Source organism: Sminthopsis crassicaudata, chromosome 3, assembly GCF_048593235.1.
Source record: "Sminthopsis crassicaudata isolate SCR6 chromosome 3, ASM4859323v1, whole genome shotgun sequence".
Classification (NCBI taxonomy): domain Eukaryota; kingdom Metazoa; phylum Chordata; class Mammalia; order Dasyuromorphia; family Dasyuridae; genus Sminthopsis; species Sminthopsis crassicaudata.
Window position 1 is genome coordinate 597,564,773 of NC_133619.1, and position 26,356 is coordinate 597,591,128.

The 26,356-nt window shown below is 37.7% G+C and overlaps 1 protein-coding gene across 1 annotated transcript in view; it reads left to right on the top strand.

Annotated features, from left to right (window-relative positions):
- RIMKLA (ribosomal modification protein rimK like family member A) overlaps positions 1-26,356 on the top strand; it is a 67,816-nt gene that overhangs the window by 28,730 nt on the left and 12,730 nt on the right. Inside the window, exons 3-4 of the mRNA XM_074305483.1 lie at positions 8,060-8,146; positions 22,312-22,515. Coding sequence (XP_074161584.1) covers positions 8,060-8,146; positions 22,312-22,515 — 291 coding nt within the window. The remainder of the gene's footprint in view (positions 1-8,059; positions 8,147-22,311; positions 22,516-26,356) is intronic.

A 26,356-nucleotide genomic window follows, 5' to 3' on the forward strand; every position in this document is an offset into this window, starting at 1 on the left:
ATTTTCCAAGGCATAGGTCTTTTCCCCCCATGCCTTCCTGTCCCATCTGTAACACAGAATAAAAAAGAGGGAAAAAATCTAGTGCAGCAAACCTAACCCACCACTTCAATCGACTACTCCAACATATACAGTATTCCATCCCCACAGTCCACAGCTCTGTAAAAAAGGAAGGAAGGTTCTTTTCTTTGGAGCTGATCTTGTCACAGCATTCATTATTTCCATTATTTTCAACACATAGTTATTAAATATTTCCTACATGAAAGATGTGCTAGGCTCTGGACATAGGGACAAAAATAAAATAATTTTTGACTTTGAGGAGTTTACATTCAATGGGGAATTATAAAAGGTAGAAACAGAGGAAAGGATTCAAGCTGGGAAAATGCTAGATTAAGCAGGAAGAAATGGAACCCCAAGACCTAATAACTCCATAGACAATGTAGAGGGGGCCATGCAAAGTAGGGAAGCACTTTTGCTTCCTGGGGATTCTGGGATAGCTACCAATAGTTTATCTCCAAATCCGCAGCAGTCTCAAGTCATTCTTATACCTGAAAATATTCTGTAGGACACTCTAGATAGAAATGCCTTTGGCAAATTAGAGGCCCCCTTACTAGTATGCCCAGTCTTGTTCAACACTTTTAAACTAAGCTCAGATATATGTGTGTGTATACAATAAATACACATACATACTTACACATATACATATATATTTAGACTTGATGGCAGGATGAATTTCCCAATAATTAGAGCTGTGTATATGTATATACACACACATGATATATAAGCACATATTTACATAGCTACATAGACATTTAGTTGTTTATTTTTTGAGGGAAGACACTTCATCCTTTTCATAGTACTTGAACCTTGCTCATTTTGCCTGAAGGGAACTACCATCTAGGGGAAGAAATAACTAGGTATCAAGCTGATTAACTTTGGGGAATGGGTGAAAAAAGTGTGAATGTGAATGAAATGAAATTTAATTACATCATAAGAAACAATGCATATGAAGAATTCAGACAAACATGGGAAGACATAAAAAGGAAAGGAAAGGAATGAGGAGAACAGTGTGCCCAGTGATGACAACAGGGTGAAGGATGGCACCCCCAAAAAGGAATAAAATGCAGCTTGAGAACAGTAGACAATGGATGTTTCAGGTCATTCAAGTAAAAGCACATTTTTCCTTTCTGTGAAGACACAGTTGGAGATTGAAATAGAAAAGTGACATATGTGGTATTATCCCTCCCTTAGATCATTCTTCCCCACTCTTTGTTAGGGAAGAAGTGTATTATGGGAGGGACTTGTTCTTGATGTGGTTAATGTGTCAAAAACAAAATACTTACATTTTTAAAAAGCCAAAATAATTACAAATTAATAAGCTTGGCATGGATTCTTGATTAAATTCTGGGAAATCGTAGTAAAGTAGTGACTTGTGAATACTCAGTGATCACTGCTCTGCATTCTGTGAGCCAGCATGGGTTCACAGTGGTTTGGTGGTGCACTGGATAGAATACTGAGCCTGGAGTCAGGAAGACCTGAGTTCAAATCTCAGATATTTACTGGCTATATGACTAGGCAAGAATCATTTGACCTCTGTTTGCCTCAGTTTCCTCTTCTATAAAATAGAGATAATAATGGCACCCTAGCTCCTCCTTAACAAACCCCTGGTTTTGTTAGGATAAAAATGTAATAGTTATAAAATATTTTGCAAACCTTAAAGTTATTATTATTAGTACTATTATCATCATTAAGATTAAATCACACCAAGCTAACATCATTTCTTTTCTACCAGAGTGGTAGAACAGAGAATACCATAGACATAGTGTATCTAGATTTCACAAAGTATTTGACAAAAACCTCATGACATTTTTGTGAACAAAAAAATTCAAGAAGCATGGATTGGTTGATGACAGAATTCAGTAGATTGGATATTGGTTCACCTATTAGATTCAATAGTACAAATTAAGCCACATAAACTTTAAACAAATACTTCACAAAAGATCGCTAATACACTGTATAATCGATTCATTATCCAAAGAGATCTTGAAAGATTAGAGAAATAGATTGAATCTAATGAGTTGTAAGTTAATTAGAAATAAATATAAAGCCTTGTGCATAAGTTCAAAAAAAATCAATCTCCTAAATATAAGCATGGTAGATGTGGCTAAACAGTATTTCATGAGAAGGCTTCTATAAGTGTTGATGGCCTATCATGTGAAGGGTCAGTCTAGCCAACGAACACAGTCTTAGGTCACAGTAAGAGAAAGGAGTCCAAAATAAGGAGGTAGAAGGGAGATTCTGGTGCTTCTGTACTCTGTCCTGCTCAGATCACCTGTGGACTATTCTCTTCTGGGCGCTACAATTTAGGAAAGACTTTACAGAGAAGATGAAGGAACTAGAAATCATGCCATATGATGAATTGAAAGAATTAAGAATATTCATCCAAAAGAAGAAAAGATTGGGAGATGGGGAGATGATTGTTGTTTTCAAATTTTTCAAGGGTTGGCTTAGGACTTGCTTTGTTTTACTTCAAAGAACAGATCTGAGATTAGCACTGGAAATTAAGAAACAAATTTCAGGTCTACCTAAAATGAAATTTACTGACAATTAAGAGTTATCTATAGTATAATGGGCTGACTCTGGAGGTAGAGAAAGGAAAAGAAAAGGAATAAGTATTCATTAAGCACTTACTATGTGCCTGACATTGTGCTAAATGCTTTATAAACATCTCAGTAATGAGTGTTTTGTCACTGGAGGTATTTAGGTGAGGGATGGATTATCCCTTGTCAGTAATGTAGAAGGGATTCCTATTGCTCAGGTATGGATTGGGCTAGATGGGCTTTGAGATCCCTTAAAACATTGAGATTCTTTACCTCATTCATATTACTCACTATTATATTTGGTTTAATAGCTGTTGTCTCAGTAGTTTTCTCCCTCCCCTTCTGTTTTTCAATTTTAAAATCTTTTAACCAGATCAGCTAGTCTCCAGGCAACTGCAATCTTCCTGGTCCTTTTCAGTATTTTCAATCTCTGGCCAAGAGCCCTTTCATTCCTATATCTTAAGTCATAGTAAGAAAGCCAACTCCTATTCTCCTTAGCACCAACTTCTTATCCATCTGTTCATAGCCTACTTTCCCTTCTAAATTTTCTGCTTTCATTCATCGGCACAGATGGAAGCATCACCTGGACCTTGAAGTCTTTTTTTCCCTTTTTCTTTAATGCTGCTACTTTTAAAAAAAAATTTCAATCATTAAGCATTTATTTGTTTCCCTTTTATCAACTGGGGAAAAAAATCGTTGAATAGATTAACACAATCAAGCTAACCAGTATAATTTTTTCTTTTATTTCCAACTCTAAGATCCTTTTAGGAAGTTTTCTTAGCAAAGATATTGGAGTAGTATGTTGATTCCTTCTCTAGCTCATTTTACAAATGAGGAAATTGAGGCAAACAAGATTAAATGACTTGACTAGGATCACATAGCTGGTAAGTGGCTAAAGAAGTATCTCAGGAAGATGAGTCTTCCTGACTCCAGGCCTGGAGTTCTATCCACTGTGCCACCTAACTGAAGCAAAGCATTCCCATATTGGCCATGCACAATAATGCAGCATATATTAGTCTGTCACTTCTGGGTCAGGAAGTGGGCAACATCCTCAACATCAATTCTCTGGAATCATAGTTGAGCTTGCATTGATATGAATCAAGTCTTTCAAAGTTATTTTTTTTATGTTGTTGATGTTATAGAATAAATTGTTTATGTAAGTCTTTCAGATTTTTTTGAAAACATCCTGGTCGACATTTCTAGTAGTATAGTAGTATTCCATCACAATCATAGAGCATATTTTTGAGTCATTGCACAATTGATGGTCAGCTCCTCAGTTTGCAATTCTTTATCACCAGAAAAAGAGTTGCCGTAAATATTTTTGGTAGCAATGAGTTTCCCTCACCCCTTTTTTTTTTATCTCCCCTTTCTTCCTTTCTTCCTCTCCCACTACATATAAGAGAATCTCAGAACTAGTAGTTAGAAAATAAGGTCCCTCTCTTCAGAAGGTCTAAGCCTGTCCTTTGTGGGAAGATTCTATCCACCTCCAGATACTCAAGAGATTTTTCTTCCCTTTTTTCTTTTCTATGTCAATCCTTCCTCCTTCCAGCCTCCAAAACTTTAGGCTCCAAATCTTAGTTTAGGTCCCCTTTTTCTCGCCTTAGAATTTTTCTTTGTTTTTAGATCTTCTCACAACCCATGGTAGAAACTGGAATGGAGCCTGCTCTCCATGGGGAACCACATCTTTCATACATTCTAGGATTGAGATCTTATTTGTTGTACCTTATAGCTCTTCCTGCTGCCATCTACCCATACAACTTGTTTGCCTGGACCTGTTGTCTGGGCTCCAACCTTTGCTGGCTGCTGGAATACTCTTCTTTACTTCAATTCTTGATCTCCTAGTCCCTAAGGCTGGCATAATTGAGAGATAAATGTAATAAGATACCTATCTATGTCCCATATGTCCCATGCCCACTCCCCCCCCCACAATGTAAGCCACGGCCTTGGTTAGAAAATCTGAGAACCCTGAAAAATTCTAAATTCATCTTCTTTCTCAGTTCTCCTTTCTGGGCCTCCTGGTTCATCCTTCTACAGGAAGGTGTATTGTAAGGCACTAAGTGTGCAATTAGTGTGATTTATTGATTGAAGGAAGGAATTAATTGATGTCTGACTATCGAGGGCTGTAGAGCATTGATGGATGGGCTAGCCATTAGTGGCATTGGTAGGCCCTTATGGCAAGAGTGTGGCTCAGAGAGTATTGTTAGGAATACCTTGATCCAGGATATGTCTTTTAATTACAGACCCTCTCCCTGCAGACTCACTGTCTCCCAGGCAGGGTGGCTCAAACATCCAGACACAATCAGACGCCTCAGGGACAGCCAGTACAACTCTCCTGCTCTTTCTAGAGGGAGCACTTCTATAATACCTGCAGAATGGTCATGTCTGGCCACATCTGCATTATGACTGGGGATAATCTGAGCCCTTCTTTGTTATACACTTACACAAAACTGGCTGTAATAGGTAGAATGTTATGGCTGGTTCTTTCACAAACATCCATTACTTCAGAAGTTGATGAAAGAATACCAGAATTCATGTGGAGGGAAGAAAAGTTAAGAGCTTAAAAAGAAATGATTTAAAAAAAGCAAAACATGGGAATGAAAGCAGCTTAGCATTACCTATCTCAAGCCCTATTATAGGACACTAATCACACAATTTAAATGGCAAATGGGAAGTCATCTAAGAGGGAATCCAGTAGTAATGGGGAGTTTGTGAGGAGGGAAGATCAGAGAGGATTTGTGCAGATGGTAGGATTTCAGCTGTAAATTAAGGTCAAAGAAACAAGGAAGCTTCTTCATTCCTCCTACTTGGTCACACTTCTCTAGACTTTTCTTTCATGCCTTTCTCCACCGCTTCCAACCTGTAATTCTACTCCCCTCTTTTGTGTGTTATCTTTTCCCTAGATTATAAGCTCCTTGAGGGTAAGGATAGTCTTTTTTTCATATTTTTATACCCAACTTTTAGCTCGGTGTGTCTGGCATATATTAAACATAATGTTTAATAAATGTTTATTGGCTGACTGACTAACAGGTGAAGAGGGAAAGCATTTCAGGCATGGTAATGAAAGCACAGAATAGAGTTAAAACAACTTTCAACTCATATCCATAACATTGATAAAATGATAAAAGACAGAACTAATCAATATAGGGGAGACTGTCAAAGTCAGACACATTTATATTCTATTCATGGAAATGCCATGGATTATGGAATTATGGAATTATATGGAATATAATATGGAAAAAATTGGAATTATACTAAAAAAAAATCACTTAACTCAAAGTCCTTTGACTTAGTGATTCATACTGTATGGGTGTCCCAAAGAAGTAAATAGACAAAAGGAACAATTTCTTATATGCCAAAATATTTATGGCAGTAGGAAAAAACTGGGAAACAAAGGGATACCTCCCTCTGGGATAGCTGTAACTGTGATATCCAAATGGATTTGTTAAGATATGAGAAGACAACCTGTTTTTCAAGAGGTAGGATCCAGCAAGCAGGCTGTGTTCAGAGCTTGGCAGAACAACAATCCTTTGTGTTCACTCTGGATGATCTCAGCCATAGCAAAATCTCAGAATTGTTTCTGATCATGAAATTCTACTATGAATTGTACTTATCACATCATTAGTATTACTCCTCATTGCCAGGACTATAGCTCACTGCACAGCCATAGGTCTAAGTATTGCAATCTCCCCTCACTGCCTCAGCTTCCCCCATGCGGGACAGGGCCCCAGCACATATGTCTTGTTCCCTCCTCATTTGCAAGCCATTTTCCTCACTTTGAAATTAAACTTCTATTTGATTCCCAACTCTCCTGTCTCTACCCTGCTTTGTTTGGCTTCAGCCACCTACAGGTTAGAGACTAGTTTTGGTCTGGTTGACAGAATCAGATGCTGTGTCATGAGAATTAACATGCAGAATTCAGAAAAACTCAGGAAGCATTTATGCAGAATAAAAAAAGGTGAAGTCAGAAGAAACGCCTATACAAAAACTTTGTTCAAAACTCCATTTAGGGTTTTCTTGACAAAGATATTGGAATAGTTTGTCATTTCCTTCTCCAGCTCATTTGTCAGATGTGGAAACTGTGGCAAACAGGGTGAAGTGACTTATCCAGAATTACACAGAATTACATGTCAGAGGCAGATTTGAACTTATGACGATGAGTGGGATCTTGAAGATCCCAAACCCAGTATTTATGCACTGTGCCACCTAGTTGCCCCTCGATACAATAACTACAACTATGTAAATGAGAACACAAGAGGACATTGACATTCAAGTTATACCCAAAGTTTGATCTTGGTTCCAGAGAATTGATTGCAAAAAACAGTTGTTCTGTCATAGTGGAGAGGGGCTCAGACTGGATTGCCTCAGATCCTTCCAGCTCAAGGCCTCTATCTGTTTCTGCATAATGATATCAGATGCTGTGAGTTTTTTCCCCTTAACTGTTTTTGTTTGTTATAAAAGAAGACTTTTTCAGTTGGGGTGGGTGGAGAGAAATATAATTAGTGGGAGTGGGACATGACAATGTTATAAAAAACATCAGTAAACACTAACTACTTTTAAAAAAAATCTTACTAAACCCCCCAAAACATCAATAAAACACTAACTATTTTAACTATTTAAAAACATTTTTTAGAATCCTGTTCCCTGGCCTTCTTCCTAAGTTCACCTTCCTCAAATAGCCCAGGCAGAATTGTGGAGACAGTGGGGAAGGGACGCGGCTGCAGCTGCTGCTTTGATGGATGGATGCCTCCCAGAGGAGTCTTCTGGGCCCTGCCCACATCCTGTCCATTGTATTCTTTTAGCAACATTTCTCCATTCTCACAAGAAACTTTGAAACTCCTTTTATTTTGTTTTTTCTAATTTGGTGTCGTTTTCTTGCCCCTTTGTGTGAGGGCAGCATGTGTCACTGATGAGACAACTGATGGAGAGAGGGGAGATCCAGGGCAATCTGCTGTTAGTGGTAGAAGCAAGGCCCAAACCAGGAGCAAGTGTAAAGCAAGGTTGGTAGGCCTTGGCAAAGTCCAGGTTGGTACTATGGATTTTTCAAAGTGCCAGCATGTTGTGGAGGAGAGTCAAGTATAGGAATGCCAGAAGGGCAATGTCTAATGAGGAAGTAAGACACCTGGGGCCATAGGTTTAGAGCCAAAGCTTAAAGGCCATTCAGTCTAACCCCTTTGTTTTACAGATGAGTAAACTGAGGCACAGAGAGGATAAGTTCCTTGCTCAAAGTCACCCAGGTAATGAGTGATAAAGATGGAACTGGAACTGGGTCCTTTGACTCCATGCCAAGAAATAGCTGGTTAGCCAGTCAGCCTGGCCTGTGTCTCTAGAGCTTTGGTGACTGAATGCATGCTGTCACCCTCACTCTGTTCTGGTCACAAGCATCCACAGTGCTCCCCCCTGCAAGCATGCTGCCTTTCCTTCCCCACCAGTCCCATGCATCTTTTGTTCTCCTTTCTTGACAGGTGGTCATGAAGACTTTGCCAAGATGATTGATGAAGCTGAGCCTCTGGGGTACCCTGTGGTGGTGAAGAGTACTAGAGGACATCGAGGTTAGTGCTCCTAAACATGTGGCGTCCACAGGAAGTTCACCAGCATGCTTGGGAACCGGGGGAGAAGCATTCGACGTTCAGACCCAGACCATTTTAAGAGCTTTATAAATGTTTATTGATTGACCGATTTATTTTTAACAAATATCTACATGGTCTTGTGGGAAATAGAAAGGGTAGAGGATATGGTTCCCACCGTGGAAGAATTAAAAGGCTGGCTGAGAAGCCAACATCAGCCTTTCTAAAATACCAGCAGAACAAAACTCAAGTGGTTCACAGTCAAATGCATAAGGAAGTAGTATAACTTTGGATAAATTACTTAATCTTTCTAGGCCTCAGTTTGCTCATCCGTAAAATGAAGGAGTTGGTCTCTGAGGTAATTTTCGACATCTGTGATCCTTGTTAGTCCTACCAATAGATCTTTTATTGTTGTTTAGTCGTTTCAGTCATGTCTGACTTTTTGTGACTCCATTTGGGGTTTTCTTGGAAGAGATATTGGAGCAGTTTGCCATTTCCTTTTCTACCTCATTTTACAAATGAGGAAACTGAGACAAACAGTGGAGTGATGTCACATAGCTTTTAAGTGATTGAACTCATAAAAATGAGTCTTCCTAACTCCAAAGCTCTATCTACTGTATCCCCCAACTGATAAATGTTTCCTGAGTGCCAGTGATATGTGGGACCCTGTCCATGGTGCTAGGGAAACAGCCCAATTGTCACAGAATCATGGAATTCAAGGATGACTATTTAATCCAGCCCATTCTTGGATGGAAACTCCCTCTGCAGCATTCTTCCGAGGAGGAGGAGGAAGCTGCTACCTCCTAAAGCAATGCATTGATTACGTTTTGGGATGGCTCTTATTGCCAGATAATCTTTCTTCCAGCTTCATTCTGCATTTCTATGCTTTTTCTATCAACTGCTCCAAGTTCCACCTTCTGGAGCCAACAGAATAAATCAAATTCCAGTGTCAGATGTCATCCCTTCAGCTAGTTCGGGATTACTCTCATAGTCTCCCCTGAGTCTCCTCTTCCCCAGGCTGAATATCCTGGTTCCTATACCATTCTCACATGGCATGAACTCTGGGCCCTTCATAAGTCTGGCTATTCTTCTCCTGATACTCTCTATGGTGTCAGTGTCCTTGCTTCACCTGACACTGAAAACTTAAACAGAATTCTATATGTCTGCCTAGAGCAGGGTACAGAAAAACTGTCACATCTTTATGTCTGTAAGCTTTCTCTCTTATCAAGGTTCAAGACTGCCATATCACACTGCTGATTCATATTGGGTTTGCAATCCATTAAAACCCCCAGATCTTTTTCATATAAATTGCTGTCTAGCCTACCTCCTTATCTTTTACTTTAGAAGTTGGTTTTTTGAACCCCAATGCAAGTCTTTATACTTTAAATTTATCTTATTCAGTTCAGCTCAGCATCCTTACTTGCAAAGATCTTTTTTGAATCTTGACTGTCTCTATCATATTTGCTATCCTTTCCAATTTTGTGTCATGGACAGATTTGATAAACATGTAAAGGAGGGTCTTTACTTAAGTCACTGAAAAATATATTAAATAAACATAGCATCAGACATAGCTCCCTAGGCAGACCACTTTCCAAGTTGAACCATTGATGATTGCTGGAACTCTGTCTTCCCAGAAATCAACTGAGTCAGGATCACTAAACGTCTTTATTCTTGATCTTTTACGGTCAAGGTCCAGGGGTTAGGCCTAGCAACCTCACACACACCTTCCTCCCTCAAACACCCGGAGAGACTGAGTCAGCTTCTGCGTCTCAATTCCTCTTCCTCCTCCTACTCCTCTCACACACATCACTTCCCCCTCTTTGTCCCACCAATCAAGTCAGCACAGAACAGCTGGGGAGGGTCAACCTTCAAACAAGTTAATAGGGAACTGTCCAATTGGCAATTAGTGTCCCGTGCGTCATTATTCAAGTGCATTGGTCAGTTCTAGCCCTTTACAGATGATCACTTTTTGAGCTTGGCCCATTTATCTATTTCTAAATCCATCCATTTTACTGTCATCTATTCCACAGTTGTCTCTTTTTTCCACAGAAATTGAGAGACTTTCTGAAATGCTTTGCTAAAAATACAAATAAAATATAGCCATGGCCTTACCTTGATGTACCTTGATACTGTCAAGAGAGGACATAAGGTTTGTTGGGCATGATGTCATCTTGTCGAACTCTTTTAAATCCCCATTTTGTTCCCTAAATGCTCACCAATCATCCCTTTATTAATATACTCTGGGTTTTTGCCCAGAATCACAATCAAGTCACTGGCCTATAGTTTTCAGTTCTCTTTAATTTTTTGAAAATTGGGTTAACATGGATCTTGCTTTAATACCTTGCTGATGTTAAAATAATAGTGAATCAGCAGTCTCACCCAGCACTCAAAAATGTAGTTCATCTGGAGACTTGAATTTACTATGGGGAGCTAGGTACTATCTTATCAAATCTGTGCTTTCTGTGCATCATTTCCCTGTTAGCCATTTTTGCTTTTTTCCTTTACAGTTCAGAGATCATTCTTTCTGGTCAAAATAACTGACGCAAAATAAGCTTTGAACAGCTCTGTCTTTTCTCAATTATCATTAGCCCATCCATCCCATCTTTTCTCTTATTCTTCAATATATGGTATTAGTATCTTTTTTCTAGTACATGTTTTTTTAAAAATTCATTTTGAACTTAAGTACACAAAAAATACAAAAAGAACATTTCCATGTATACAACCTAAAAGGAAGATTCCTATGATACCATGAATTTCTATTTTATACTGTTTACTTTTTTGAAAAACTATATAAGTACTACTCCTTGTTTTCAAAACTACTGTATTTTCTGTGCTTCTTTCTACATTTTCTTTCATTTTCTGCTGTCAACTTTTTTTAGCTTAAGTATTTTTTCACTTAATATAGTTTATTTTTTCCAATTACTTGTAAAGATTGTTTTCAAAATTCATTTTTGTAAGATTTTGAGTTCCAGATTTTTCTCCCTTCCTCTCTTCCCTCCCCCCACCCCAAGATAGCAAGCAATCTAATTTAAATTATACATGTACAGTCATTTTAAACATATTTCCATATTAGTCATGTTGTGAAAGGAAAATAGGACAAAAGGGGAAAACCATATGAAAGAGAAAACAAAAATTGTACTTTAACCTGCATTCAGCCTCCATAATACTTTCTTTGGATGTGGTTGGCATTTTCCATCCTAAGTTTATTGGAATTGTCTTGGATCACTATATTGCTGAGAAGAGCTAAATCTTTCATAGTTGATCATCATACAATCTTGTTATTACTGTGTACAACGCTCTCCTGGTTCTGACCATTTCACTCACCATCAGTTCATGTAAGTCTTTCCAGGTTTTTCTGAAATCTGTCTGCTCATTATTTCTTATAGAACAATAGTATTCCACTACACTCAAATTCTACAACTTATTTAGAATTTCCTAATTGATAATCATCTCCTCAATTTCCAATTTCTTGCTACCACAAAAAGAGCTGTTACAAACATTTTACCTTATGTGGATCTTTTCCCCCTTTTTAAATCATCTTTTTGGGATATAGGCCCAGTAATATCACTGCTAAATTAAAAGATATGCACAGTTTTAAAGCCCTGTGGGCATAGTTCCAAATTACTCTCCAGTGTAACGTGCTCTCCTGGCAGTTACAATTACTAGTCTGTCCTAGACCCACCAGAGTACCTTTGACCACTGTCCTTTGCAGTGTGAACTCTACCCAGCTCGCCTCCTCTGAGGCCTTCAAAGGTCTCTGGCCACAGTCTCTTGAATCTATAGCTTAATAACCGGTAGCGCACTCAAGAACAGCCATGTGTAATCTTAAAAGCCTTTATTATACCTACTCACATAACGCTCTAACTGATGCCCTGACTTGTTGGTTCCCTAGTGAACACCTGGTCAGAAGACCCATGTGTTCACTACCAAAATCCTTACCTCTTTTGGCTATCCATCTTGGCTTGGCCACCCAGGCTAGGGAGCCAGGGTGAAGAGCGCCAGGTTAAAGAGAACGACTGCTGCCTGCAGTGGGCTTACATAGGACCTGTGAGGTCACACACACAGCCAGTCAGCAAGAGAGTCACCCATTACGAAGCTATCTCAAAATGGACAGGATCCCACCTACAAGGCAGTCCTAATATCCACAGAAATTACTTCCGGGCCTCAATGATGCGCTGTGGCGCAGCCCATTTAAAGGGCCCTTACACTCCAGAATGATTTTACTGGTTCACAACTCCACCAGTAATGCATTAATGTCTCAATATTCCTACAATCCCTCCAACATTTATAATTTTCTTTTTAGCCAATTTGATAGATATCCAATTCTGGTACCTCAGAATTGTTTTCATTTATAGTTCTCTAATAGTGATTTAGAGCATTTTTTCATGACTATAAATAGCTTTAATTTCTTCATCTTAACATTATCTGTTTATATCCTTTGACCATTTATCAATTGGGCAATGTCTGTAAAAATTGTTTCCCAATTTTCTCCTTCTAATCTTGGCTGCATTGGTTTTGTTTGTGTAAAGTTTTTTAAGTTAATGTAATCAGAGTAATCCATTTTGGATTTCATAATATTATCTATCTCTAGTTTGATAATTAATTTCTCCCTTTTCCAAAAATCTGTCAGGTAAACTATCCCTTGCTCTCCTAATTTGTTTATAGTCTCATTCTTTATGTCTAAATCACGAATCCATGTCAACCTTATCTTGAAATAGGGTGTTAGGTATTGATCCATCCCTAGGTTCTGCCATACTATTTTCCAGTTTTCACAGAAGTTTTTGTCATAGTAAGTTCTTATCCCAGAATCTGGGAATCTTTGGGTTTATCAAAGGCACTTTTTGTATTTTTTTCTCCCTCCTCCCAACTCCCATCCTAGAGATGGCTATCATTAGACACAAATATGTATGTGTATGTGTGTCTTTGTTTGTGTGTGAAACCATACTCTACATTCTTTTTTTTATCAGTTCTTTCTCTGGAGGCAAATAGCATCTTCCTTCATAGGTCCTTTGTAGTTAATTTGAATATTAATAATCAAAATGACTTAGTTGCTCAAAATTGTTCTTAAAACAATACTGTAATTACTGTATACAACATTCTCTTGTTTTTGCTCATTTCACATTTCCTTATTTCATGCAAATCTCTTCATGTTTTTCTAAACTATAACGAACATATAGTTTCTTATAGTACAGAAGTATTCAATCACAATCATATATCACAGCTTGTTTAGACATTCTCTAGTTGATAGGTATCCCTGCAATTTCCAATTCTTTGCACACAAAGAGAGCTGCTATAAGTATTTTAGAACATACATGTTTTTTTCCTTTTTCCCTAATCATCTTGGGAAGCAGACCTAACACTAGTATTGCTGGGTCAAAGGATATAAGTAATTTATTAACTCTTTGAACATAATTTGAGATTGCTCCCTAAAGTGGTTGGATTAATTCACAATTGCACCAACAGTGAAATAATATCTTAATTTTTTCACATAACTTCCTAATATATCTTTTTAAAAATATATTTTAACTTTTCCCCAATTACATATTAAAATAATTTTAAACATTTTTGAATTCGAAATTCTGTCCCTCTCTCTTTTCTTCTTCCTCCTCCCTGATTGTTAGAGATATAAGTAATCTTGTAAAATATTTCCATATTAATTATTTTATACAAGAAGATTTGGATAAAAAAAAAAAAAAGAAAGTGAAAAATAGCATGCTTCAGTCTATATTCAGATAATATCAGTTCTTTCTCCAGAGATGGATAGTGTGCTTTATCATTAGTCTTTTGGGATTGTCTTGAATCATTGTACTGTGGAAAATAGCTGAGGCATTTACCATTCTTCATTGTACAATATTGCTGTTACTAAGTACAATGTTCTGGTTTGGGTCACTTCACTTTGTATCATTTCTTGTGTTTCGGGTTTTTCGGAAACTATCTTTTTTGTCACTTCTTATAGCAGATTAATATTCCATCACAACCATATACCATAACTTGTTCATCCATTCTCCGACTGATGGGCATCCTCTCAAATTCCAGTTCTTACCCATCAGAATAAACCACAGAGGTATTTTTATATGTATAGTTGTTTTCATTTTTGTTTGATCTCTTTGCGGTACAAACTTGGTAGTGATATTGCCGAATGGAAAATATGCATAGTTTTTTAGCCCTTTGGGCATAGTTACAAAATGCTCTCTAGAATAGTTGGACCAGTATATAATTCCACTAATAATACATTAGTGTACCTCTTCTCCCTTATCCTCTCCAGCATTTGTCATTTCTAATAGGTACCTGAGAATTGTTATAATTTTAATTTCTTTAATTAATAGTGATTTAGAGCACTTTTTCATAACATGATATAATTTTGATTTCTTCTGGATTAAATTATTATTAAAGCTAATAAATAAATGATTAGCTACTCTGCTTTTTTAAAAAATTTAATAGTTTTTATTTACCAGATATATGCATGGGTAATTTTACAACATTGACAATTGCCAAACCTTTTGTTCTAAATTTTCCTCTCCCTCCCCCTCCAGATGGCACCCAGATGGCAGGCTGACCAATACATGTTAAATATGTTAAAGTATAAATTAAATACAATATATGTATACATGTCCAAACAGTTGTTTTGCTGTACAAAAAGAATCAGACTTTGAAATAGTGTACAATTAGCCTGTGAAGGAAATCCAAAATGCAGGTGGACAAAATCAGAGGGATTGGGAATTAATTCTATGTAGTGGTTCATAGTCATCTCCCAGAGTTCTTTTGCTGGGTAGCTGGTTCAGTTCATTACTGCTCTATTGGAACTGATTTGGTTCTTCTCATTGTTGAAAATGGCCACATCCCAGCCCTTTTTATGGTGGCTAGAAACTGGAAAATGAATGAATGTCCATCAATTGGAGAATGGTTGGGTAAATTATGGTATATGAAGGTTATGGAATATTATTGTTCTGTAAGAAATGACCAACAGGAGGAATACAGAGAGGCTTGGAGAGACTTACATCAAGTGATGCTGAGTGAAGCGAGTAGAACTAGGGGATCATTATACACTTCAACAATGATACTGTATGAGGATGTATTCTGATGGAAGTGGATGTCTTCAACATAGAGAAGAGCTAATCCAATTCCAATTGATCAATGATGGACAGAATCAGCTACATCCAGAAAAAGGAACACTGGGAAATGAGTGTAAACTGTGAGCATTGTTTTTTTGTTTTGTTTTGTTTTCTTTTCTTTTGTTTCTCTTCCCAGATTATTTTTACCTTGCGAATACAATCCTTCCTTTGCAACAACAACAACAACAAAATTCAGTTCTGCACATATATATTGTACCTAGGATATACTATAACATATTTAATATGTATGGGAATGCCTGCCATCTAGGGGAGGGGGTGGAGGGAAAGAGGGGAAAAACTCGGAACAGAAGGGAGTACAAGGGATAATGTTGTAAAAAAAATTTACCTATGCATATGTACTGTCAAAGAAAATGTTATAATTATAAAAATTAATAAAAAATAAAATTAAAAAAAAAAGAAAATGGCCACATCCATCAGAATTGATCATCGTATAATATTGTTGCTGAAGTATATAATGATTTCCTGGTCCTGCTCATTTCACTCAGCATCAGTTCATGTAAGTCTCTCCAGGACTTTCTGAAATCATCCTGTTGGTCATTTCTTATAGAACAATAATATTCCATAATATTCATATACCACAATTTATTCAGCCCATCTCCAATTGATGGGCATCCACATAGTTTCCAGTTTCTGGCCACCACAAAGAGGGCTGCCACAAACATTTTGGTACATACAGGTCCCTTTCCCTTCTTTAAGATCTCTTTGGGATATAAGCCCAGTAGTAGCACTGCTGGATCAAAGGGTATGCACAGTTTGATAACTTTTTGAGCATAGTTCCAAATTGCTCTCCAGAATGGCTGAATGTATGCACAACTCCACCAACAATGTGTCAGTGTCCCTGTTTTCCCACATCCCCTCCAACATTCTGCATTATCTTTCCCTGTCATTCTAGCCAATCTGACAGGTGTGTAGTGGTATTTCAGAGTTGTCTTAATTTGCATTTCTCTGATTCTACTCTGCTTTTAGAAGAGAAATTTATAATAGATTTCTGGATAATTAAAGTCCCCATAACTCCTCCATCACACCTCCATAGTAAACTTGGGTCCTGTTTATCAAATTCCTCAATCCTTTATCCTCTGATTACAATAATGGTTTGAGTCAGCCTCCACTGATTTCCATCCTAATGGTGAAATGTACCATGCTCCCCCAACTCAAGTTCTTCACTTTCATCACATGAATATACCTTTTTAATATAGAGCATCCCAAAAATCTCTGTGCAGTTTTAAACTTTAATAGTTTTGGAAGGTTTTCAGTCACATCTTGAATACATTGCTGGTAAGACTGTGCATGGACCTTAAAGTTTAGTTAGGGATATCACCTAAACATGATTAATTATACCTAAACTTTAATTAGATGATTAGTATCACATAAACATGAATAATTACAAAACAAGGTAGAATGTGATTGGGCAATTAGAGAAGTAGTAAGTGTTTGGAGTCAATTTGAACTCTGGTCTTCCTAACTCCAGAACAAACTCTCTGTGCACTATGGTGCCACCTTGGGACTTAGAGCTATTTTCATTGAAAAAAATGGAACTCAGGAGAGTTGTGAATCAATTCCAGGATCCTTTATTAAGCACCTACTGTATTTATAATGAGGCTCTTTTAGGCATTAAGGATGCAAAGATGAAGTAAGACATCCATTGTTCTCAAGGCTTTTTATAATCTCATAAGAAGAATAAGACTCATTCACAAAGTAAGATAAAAGTGGCAGGGGAGGTTGAAGCCAGTGAGCAGAATCTTGGATGTTGGCTAATGTGTTTGTACTTTATCTTTGGGCATAGAGGAGCTAATGATGGTTTCGAGCAGAAGTATGAAATGGTCAGAGAAATGCTAGGGGAATTATTGTTAGCACATATAAGATTGGATTGGAGGTAGGTGGGGGAAGTGGGGAAAGACTGAAGGCAGGAATACCAGTTGAAATAGTCTAGAGGAGAGCTGATGAGGGCCTGTACCAGGTTGGTGAGGGTGGAGAGGACAGGATGAATTTGAGAAAAACTTTGTTGTGTCCCAAGGATAATTGGAAGTGCTCACAGGGGTAAGTGCATCTCAGACCTAGGACTGGGGGTGGGTGAAGCCTTCATGTAGGTAGGGGAGAAGTTAGGAAAGTTCCAGGTCCAAGTGAGCTTTTTGAGCTCATCTTCATTAGGCCATATTGTTCTCTAAAGCAGCAATTACTTGGCTAAATGACAGTAAGTTCTGTCCTGCTATCAAGGTCTTTGCCATTAGGGTTGAGTGGGTTGGGAGAATAAATAGAGAATGAATATAGGGAGCATGAGCTAGGAATATCACATTAAGCTATAGAGGATTTAAAAGGATGGCATCTAGGATACTCCAAAATAACCGTCACTCAACTGGTTTACTTAAATTGAAGTTCTCCTCTCCCTATTCTACTTGGCTGTTGGCAGATGATAGTTTTTTCGTATCGGATTTACTGCCATAAATGATGAATCTGCAAGAATCTGCTAAGCACCTGCTTTGAGCCAGCATTGTGGGGAATAAACACGCAAAAAAAAAAAAAAAAAAAAGATAGGATTCCTACTTCTTTTTTAAATTAAATTTTATTTTTATTTTAATCAGCAAAAACTTATCCTTTCTCCTTTCCAATCCAACTTTCCCATTTGAGAATGTAAGAAAAATAAATCTCCACTACAAATAGTCAAGCAAAACAAATTTTCACATTGGCTATGTGCAAAAGAAATAAATTTTGTTTTTCCTTGACTATACATAATTATAGCTAAAGTTTTGTTTTTCTTTTCATTCTCTGTTGGAGAGAGTAGATTGGGAGGAAGAGAGGATAAAATTTTTTTAAATTTTATTTATTTATAATTTTTTTTCACAGTATATATGCATGAGTAATTTTTTTTATAATATCCCTTGTATTCATTTTTCCAAATTATTCCCTCCCTCCCTCCACTCCCTCCCCTTGATGACAGGCAATCCCATACATTTTACATGTGTTACAATATAACCTAGATACAATATATGTGTGTAAATGCCATTTCGTGTTGCACATTAAGTATTAGTTTCCGAAGGTATAAGTAACCTGGGTAGATGGACAGTAGTGCTAACAATTTACATTCATTTCCCAGTGTTCCTTCTCTGGGTGTAGTTGTTTCTGTCCATCATTGATCAACTAGAAGTGAGTTGGATCCTCTCTATGTTGAAGATATCCACTTCCATCAGAATACCTCTTCATACAGTATTGTTGTTGAAGTGTATAGTGATCTTCTGGTTCTGCTCATTTCACTCAGCAACAGTTGATGTAAGTCTCTCCAAGCCTCTCTGTATTCCTCCTGCTGGTCATTTCTTACAGAGCAATAATATTGAGAGGATAAAATTTTGCTGATAAAACGAATGAGTGATTATGTAAATAAATGTGTGTAGGCATGTGTACAAATGTATATAGATATGTGAGTGTATATATTTATGTGCATATGTTTGTATGTATATTTTTTTTCCTGTATTCTGAGTCTCTCAACTTTTTGTCAGGAGAGTATTATAGAATGTTTTACTTTCAGTCTTCTAGAATCATGTTTGCTCATTAAGCTGATTAAGTTTTCAAGTCTTTTAAAGTTTTTTGTCTCTGTAATAATATAAATTATTCTCATTTTCTGTCATTTCATTAGCTCATATGAGTCTCTCCAGGAAACCATCCCCTTTATCATTTCTTACAGCACATTAATAATCCATAACATTTATATGCCATAATTTGTTTAGCCTTTCCTCAATTTATAGTCACTGCCTCAGATTATAATTCTTTGCTACCCCAAAAGAGCTATAAATATTTTTGTATATACCTTAGTTAGAGTTATATTTGCTTAGGACTGATCCCTTCCCTCCAATTCCTTTTCTTTCCTTATACCTTTTCCCTTCTATTTCCTTATTGAGTGAAATGTTTATCTCCAACTCTATGTGTATTTTTATCTCATTTCACCACTTCAAATGAGTGAGGTTGAAGTGTCTACTCACTCCTCAACCCCTTTCCTCTTATTTGTATTAGTTTCTACCTACATACCCCATTTATTTGAAATAATTTTCACTGAATTTTTTCTCTGGTATGAAAGTAATGGAATATTATCGTTCTATAAAAATGATGAACCGACTGACGTTAGGAAGTCCTGCAAAGATTTGCATAAACTAATGCTGAGCGAGATGAGCAGAACCAGAAAAACATTGTACATAGCAACAAGTTTGTACAAGTGTAACAGACTTGGTTCTTCTCAATCTCAGTAGTCCAAGGCATTCCTGATAAACTTTAGATGAAAAATGCCATCCATGTCCAGAGGGAAAACTGTGGAGGCTGAATGTAAATGCACATGCTATGTTCACTTTTTTCTTTTTCTTCTGTTTTTGTTTTCTCATATTTCTTCTCTTTTGTTCTGATTTTTCCATCCCAAAATGCAGGTAATGTATAACCAAAAATGGGTTTTTTACATGTAATTGGGGAAAATAATTTTTTTTAATTTTCCCTTCCTCTTCCTTTCATTTGCATTCTTCGTTTAATATCATTAAAGCATATCAGAACTATTCGAATGCCTTCTGTTTAGATATCACCTGTAACCTCTAATAATAACAGGGGTCATAGGAGCATATATCTTCCAATATTAGAATATAAGCAGGTTATCCTTGTTTAGTTTCTTGTGATTTTTTTATTCATGTTTACCTTTTTATGTTTCTCTTAACTTCCCTTTTTTTTTCACTTTAGTGTTTCTGCTCAGCTCTTGTCTTTTCATCAGGAATGTCAGAAAATTCTCTGTTTCATTAAAGGTCCACTTTTGAAATATCAGATTCCAAGCTCTCTACTTCTTTATAGTGGTGGCTACTAAATCATATATTGTCCTGACTCTATGAGCCTGATCTTATCTCCTTGATACTTGAATTCTTTCTTTCTGGCTCTTTGCAGTACTTTTTCTTTGGCCTGGAAACTAGATTTGTTCAGTGATATTCCTGGAAATTTTTAATTTGGGACTTTTAAAGGAAGTAACTAGTGGATTTTTTATATTTCTACTTTTCCCTGTTCCTAAGAGATCTAGAGAGTTTTATTTCATAATGCTTTGAAATATATTATCTAGGATCTTTTTCTAGTCATGGGTTTCAAATAGTCCAGTGGTCCTTAATTTGTTTTTCTTCTTGATCTGTTTTCCAGGTCAGTTGTTTTTGTTATGAGAAAGCTTACATTTTCTTCTATTTCTCCTTGATCTGGAACCTCTCCCCTGGGTAGAGATCCCTTCCTTAGTCCACCCTGGATCTATGACATGAAACTGGGTAATAAGTGACAAAACTGCCAGTTGGCATCTGTTCTCACACCCTGCACAAAGTCATGGTGCCCCAGTATGGGTCTGGGAGCTTGTCTTGCTCCAGTACACAATCTTGGTCCTATTTCAACCCTTGGGCATTGAATTACTCTTCATGGCTTGTTCCTGGCTAGACTCCATCCCAAATGGCCATAGACCATACTTTCTGTCTTCCAATACAATGACCTGGATGGAAAAAATGACTTCCTGTGCTTTTATTTTCTTGGATTTTGCCATCAAGATTTGGTCTGGCATGTTTTCTGGATCTATTTGAAAGAATTTTGTTGAAGGAAGCTTGCTGTGCTTCATCTTGCTATTCTATCATCATGATTCCTTCCAGACCATCAATGCCCCTAAATTGAACATAATACTCCAGATGTGGTCTGACTAGAATATAAATGACTTTGTTACCTCCCTAGCTCTGGACACTTAGCTTTTCCTAATATTAAGGGTTTTTTGACTGTCATATCACGTCATTAAGCAAATGAGAGAACAAATGTAAAACTTGGCCCCGAAGATGATAAGAGAGGATGATACCTTTGCAGAGGTGGAAGGTCTCTGAAGAAACATGACACATAATAGCTGATTTTTTTTTCTCATTCTCTTCCTTTCTTTAAAAAAAATTTTGTTAAAAAAATAAATTTAAAAATTAAAATTTATTTAAAATTTAAAAACTTTTGTTATAAAGGATGACTCCCTATAAGAAGGGAAGGGGAAAACTTAAAGGGAAATCTATACAATGTAAAAATAAAAGTTAACAATTAAAATGTATTTTTCTTTTCTTTTTTTAAAACTTCAAATTTTGTATTGTTTATTTAGTATTTTAGCATTTAATATTTCCCCCAGCTATATGTAAAAGCAATTTCCAACATTTGTTCTTAAAACTTTGAGTTTCAAATTCTTTCCCTTCCATCCTCCTCACTCCACCTCCCTCATTGAGAAGATGAGCAATTCAATACAGGTTATGTATGTGCAGTCGTGCAAAACATAAAATGCATTTTTTAAAGAGAAAAAGAAACATTGTTTCATCCAATGATTGGTACAATATCTGCAAGTATTTCCTTAGAAGTTCATTTTTTCAGAAATGGTTGGAGATTGCCAGCAGTCGGTTCCAGGACTCTGAAAGGAAAGAGGCCTGTAGTCCTTTGGAGCCTCATGCTTTCCACTGTGTTATGTTTCTGGCAAACAAGCTATTTTCTTCATGCTAAACTGTTTGTCACAATGTGAAGGCTGTGGGAAGAGTCCTGTATGATGGTGCAGTGGATAGAGTGCTGAACTCGGAGCATGGAAAATCTGGCTTCACTCTGCCTCAGAGACTTCCTGGGCAAACCTCAATTTCCTCATCTGTAAAATGGGGGTGATAATAGCACCTCCTGCATAGGATTGTTGTGAGAATTAACTGACATAACATATATAAAGTAATTTACAATTATAAAGCACAATAGAAGTGCTAGCTATTATCATGATTAAGTCAATAAAGAAATGAGTGGGAAAGTTACATTTCTATGAAAATCTGATGAAAGCCCAGGAGTGCAAAGGTCACCAATATGCTAAGGAAAACCAGGTTAAGGGAGCAACAGATTAGGGGTAAAGCAAGATAAGAGTGAGGAAAAATCAGATGAAGGCATGGGCTGGAGTGAAGTCATATCTGAGAGCTTAAGTGGACATAAGTCTCTAATAGTTGCCTTCATTGTATTTGTGTGTGTCTATTTTTCTTTAAGGAAAAGCAGTTTTCCTCGCAAGAGATAAACACCATTTATCAGACATCTGCCACCTGGTCCGTCATGATGTGCCCTACCTGTTCCAGAAATATGTGAAGGAGTCTCATGGAAAGGATATCCGAGTGGTGGTGGTGGGTGGCCACGTCATCGGCTCCATGCTTCGCTGCTCCACAGATGGCAGAATGCAGAGCAACTGCTCCCTAGGTATCCTCCTGTAGCTGGCTCTTGGCACTGGGGCCAGCTGTGACTGCTCAGGTGTCAGGTTTGGGAAGGGATTTTTTCTCTCCCAGATTTGGGCTGCGTGTGCAGGAGTAAGGTGTGCTTGTTTAGCCATCCGTGAGAGAATCCTGCCAGCTGATAAGGGATTGTGCATGGCCAGGGAGCTGTGAAATGTCAGCCTGCCAAATTTAGCTGAGGCATTTAGAGCAGCCCACAGCAGCCAGCCTTAGATCTGGTTGAATGCCATACCAGTAGAAAAGCATGGCAGCACCCAACTGAAGAGAGAGGGTTACCCCCTTGGAGCTTGTTTGACCGGAATTTGACCCAGATCAAATCATTAACAAGTGGGTTAGATGCCGGCCAGGTCCCTACTGTGTCACCGCTCATTGAATTCTGTTAGCATAAATGAGGGAAAGGGCAGGAAGCCAAATTGTCTTCCTCCTTTACATCAGTCACAGCAGTGACGTTCAGTGGCAGGAATCCTGTGGCTTTGGGAGGCCTCTGAATCTTGTTTCTCTCTATTGAGAGAACTAAACAACTCAGCAAGACAAAATACATGGAAATCGTGGTGTCTGTCTTCAAAAAAGATTTTATTTTACAGATAACAGTCAATAAATAATGCACAAGATAGATGAATATAACATTCTTTCTTTGTGAGGTACCATGGTATGGGGGAGGGGGGAAGCACCAACCAGAAGTCAGAATAACACAAATAATGGTAATACTGTTAGCTGACATTTTTATAGTAGCTTTATGTTTTTTATGTAGGTTAAATTTTAGCTTCATGATAACCCTTTGAGGAAGGCAGTACACTATTTTACAGAAGAGAAAACTGAGGATCAAAACAGTTAAAGGAATTTCTCCAAATAATTTCCCCAAACTTAGATTATTGTCAGAAGGAAGGTTTGAACTCAGGTCCTCCTGACCTCAATAAGATCAGCACTGTCTGCTATACCCCAGCTTCTTAAACTGTGGGTCATGACCCCGGGGGGAGGGGGGGAGCTTGTGACTGACTGAAGGGGTCACAAAATTATGATTTATTATCAGTAAATGTTTGGTTTCTACACCTATTTTGCATACCCAGCTGGGATCACATAAAACTTTCTTGTGTGAAAAGGGGTCACAAGAGGAAAAAGTTGAAGAAGCTGTACTCTGTAGTCCAGTGTGTCCCCAAGCAGAAGACTTTGATTCTTGGCTCTGGTGTTTGCTAGTTGTATGACTTGAAACAGCCTCTGCCAGCCTTAGTTTCCTCATTTGTAAATGGAGATATTTTGAGAGAAACCTGGCAAGGTTGTTACACGGAAAGTATTTTATAAGACCTGAGGCCTTGTATAATTCAGCTATGGTTACTTTTCTCAGGTTTCAGTTGATTGGTTTCCTTTTGTTCACATTGTTTTAGAAAGTTCTTGGGAAAAGTAACAGTTTTCAAATTATATGTTGGATTAGTGGATAGCTTTGTTCTGTTAACATTTGGTAACAGATAACAGTCATAATGATGACTATAATAATAATAAGAGCTACCATTCATATAACGCCTACTATGTGTGAGACACTCTGCTGAGCACTTTGTGATTATTATCTCACTTGATCCTCACAATAACCCTTGGAGATAGGTGCTACTATATCCCCATTTTATAGATGAGGAAACTGAGGCAAACAGTGCCTTGCTCAGGGTTCTTTAGCAACTAAGTGTCTGAAGCTAGATTTGAACTCAGGCCTTCCTGATTCTAAGCCTGGGAAGTCTCTAGCCACTATATCACTTACCTGTCCAGACTGTCTAGTAAGGGAACTCAGGGCCTTTAAGGTAGAATGTGAATTGCCCCTGTCCTCATCACAGAATTGCATTCTTAGTATTAAATAGATGCCTTTATAAGTTAGTAATGTGAATAAGTAACTATAATGACTCAGATGTACCAACACTAAAACGAAAATACCCTGCAGAGCTCAGCAGGGCCCAGACTAGGAGCCCGGGAGAATGCCTCATAGCCTAAGATAAGCACTGAATTTGGACGCTGGGAGGACCTTAGAGGCCAGCTGGTCCAGCAGAGGAGTAAACATCGGGGGGCCATACAGACCCGGCTTTGGAGGGGTTATTCAGACCTAGGATCAAAGCTCCAGAGCATGGGTCCAGAATCAGAAGTGGTGTGTGGGAGTGGCAAAAAGAATTAGAGTGAGGATGGGAGCTTGAAATGCATTTTTGCCTTCACTCTGGGAACTTGACAAGTCCCCTTAACTCCTCTGGGTTATTTTCTCTTTTTATTTGTCAGTGTGAGAAGTTTAAAAGAGATGATTTCTAAGATAAATTCCAACTTTAAATCTTGGGCTCGGGGGGAAAGAATGGAAGGGGGGGATAATTTGGAAAAATGAATACAAGGGATAATATTATTTTAAAAAAAAATCTTGGGCTGTTTTTGTGTGGGGATGTCCCATTATTTGAGAGCAATGTTCCGTAGCAGCCCCTTTGGGTTTGAGCCCATTCTCTTAGGCTCCAAGTGGGCATGGAAGAAGAGGGTGCATCCTGGCTCAGGGAGACATGCTTGCATTTCTCTGCTTGCTCAAGCTAGACCCCATGCCGGGAATGTTCTCCATTGTTCATCCTGTGTCTTAAAATCAATAATTACCTTCAAGGTTCAGCTCAGCCTTTCCTTCAAACTACCTACTAATTGTTAGTGTCCTCTTCCTCCAAAAATGATATATGATAAGAGTAATAGCTAGCATTTATACAGTGCTTAAAGTTTGTTTCCTCCCAACAACCTTGGGAGATAGGTGCTTTTTATTACTCCCATTTTACAAAAGAGGACACTAAAGCAGAGAGAGATTTTGTCGTGCCTGAGGTCACACAGCTAGTAAGTATCTGAGGTGGGATTTGAAATCAGGTGTTCCTGACTTTAGGCCCAGCCCTATATCCACGGATCCTCCAGCTTCCAAGTACACTAATTGCAGAATGCTAGTTAAATAAGTTCCTTGAGGGCCTGGGCTGACTTTCTTTTTGTTTCTTTCATCTTTTTACCTTTTTTTTCTTTTTCTTTTCCTTTTTTTTTTTTAACCTAAACAATTTTTAGTTTCAGCTTTTATTTTTATCACTTTCATTTCTACCTCTCCCATTCACAAATCATTCCTTGTGAAAGAATTAAAAAAGATAGTAAGATGCAGTCCAACAAAACCAACAGGACAAATGAATCTGGTGGTAAATGGATGCATTCATCTATATCCACAGTACTCCAGCTCTATAAAGAAGGGAGAAAGAGGAATTGTCTCATCTCTTCTTACAGGTCAGGCTCAGTCAGTATAATTTTCTAGTAGACAATTTATTTTGAAGGTGATTGTCTTCCTCTTTTTTCCATTTATGTTGTTGCATTCATTATGCAAGGACTGTTTTTCTTTTTAGTGTTCTGAGTACCTAGGACAGTGCCTCTTCACTTAATAGGTGTCTGATATGTTTGTTGAATTGAATTGACAGTACCTACCATGGAGGAACTTAGAAGATCATAGGGTCTTAGATTCAAAGCTTTATTCTGGTTGGAAAGACAGGACAATATGACAGAAAAGCTTTTGTTTGTGCTGTTACTGTATGTTTAAAATATGCTGTAAAAGGATGATTAACAGATTTTGTTAAAGAGGCTGACCCCTCCCCTGGTAATAACTGAGTAATGAGTCATGGGAGAGAACAGGAGGAAGTAGGCGAAGGTGTTAGTTAATCTGAGCTGCTTAGAACTCAGTTTAGGGCTGTTTTTTGCTGGTCTCAGGGTGTGGATCAGTTATCCTGATTCACAAGTAAGCTGGAGACTAGAGATGATATCCTTACAAGGCCAAAAGCCTCCTGAAA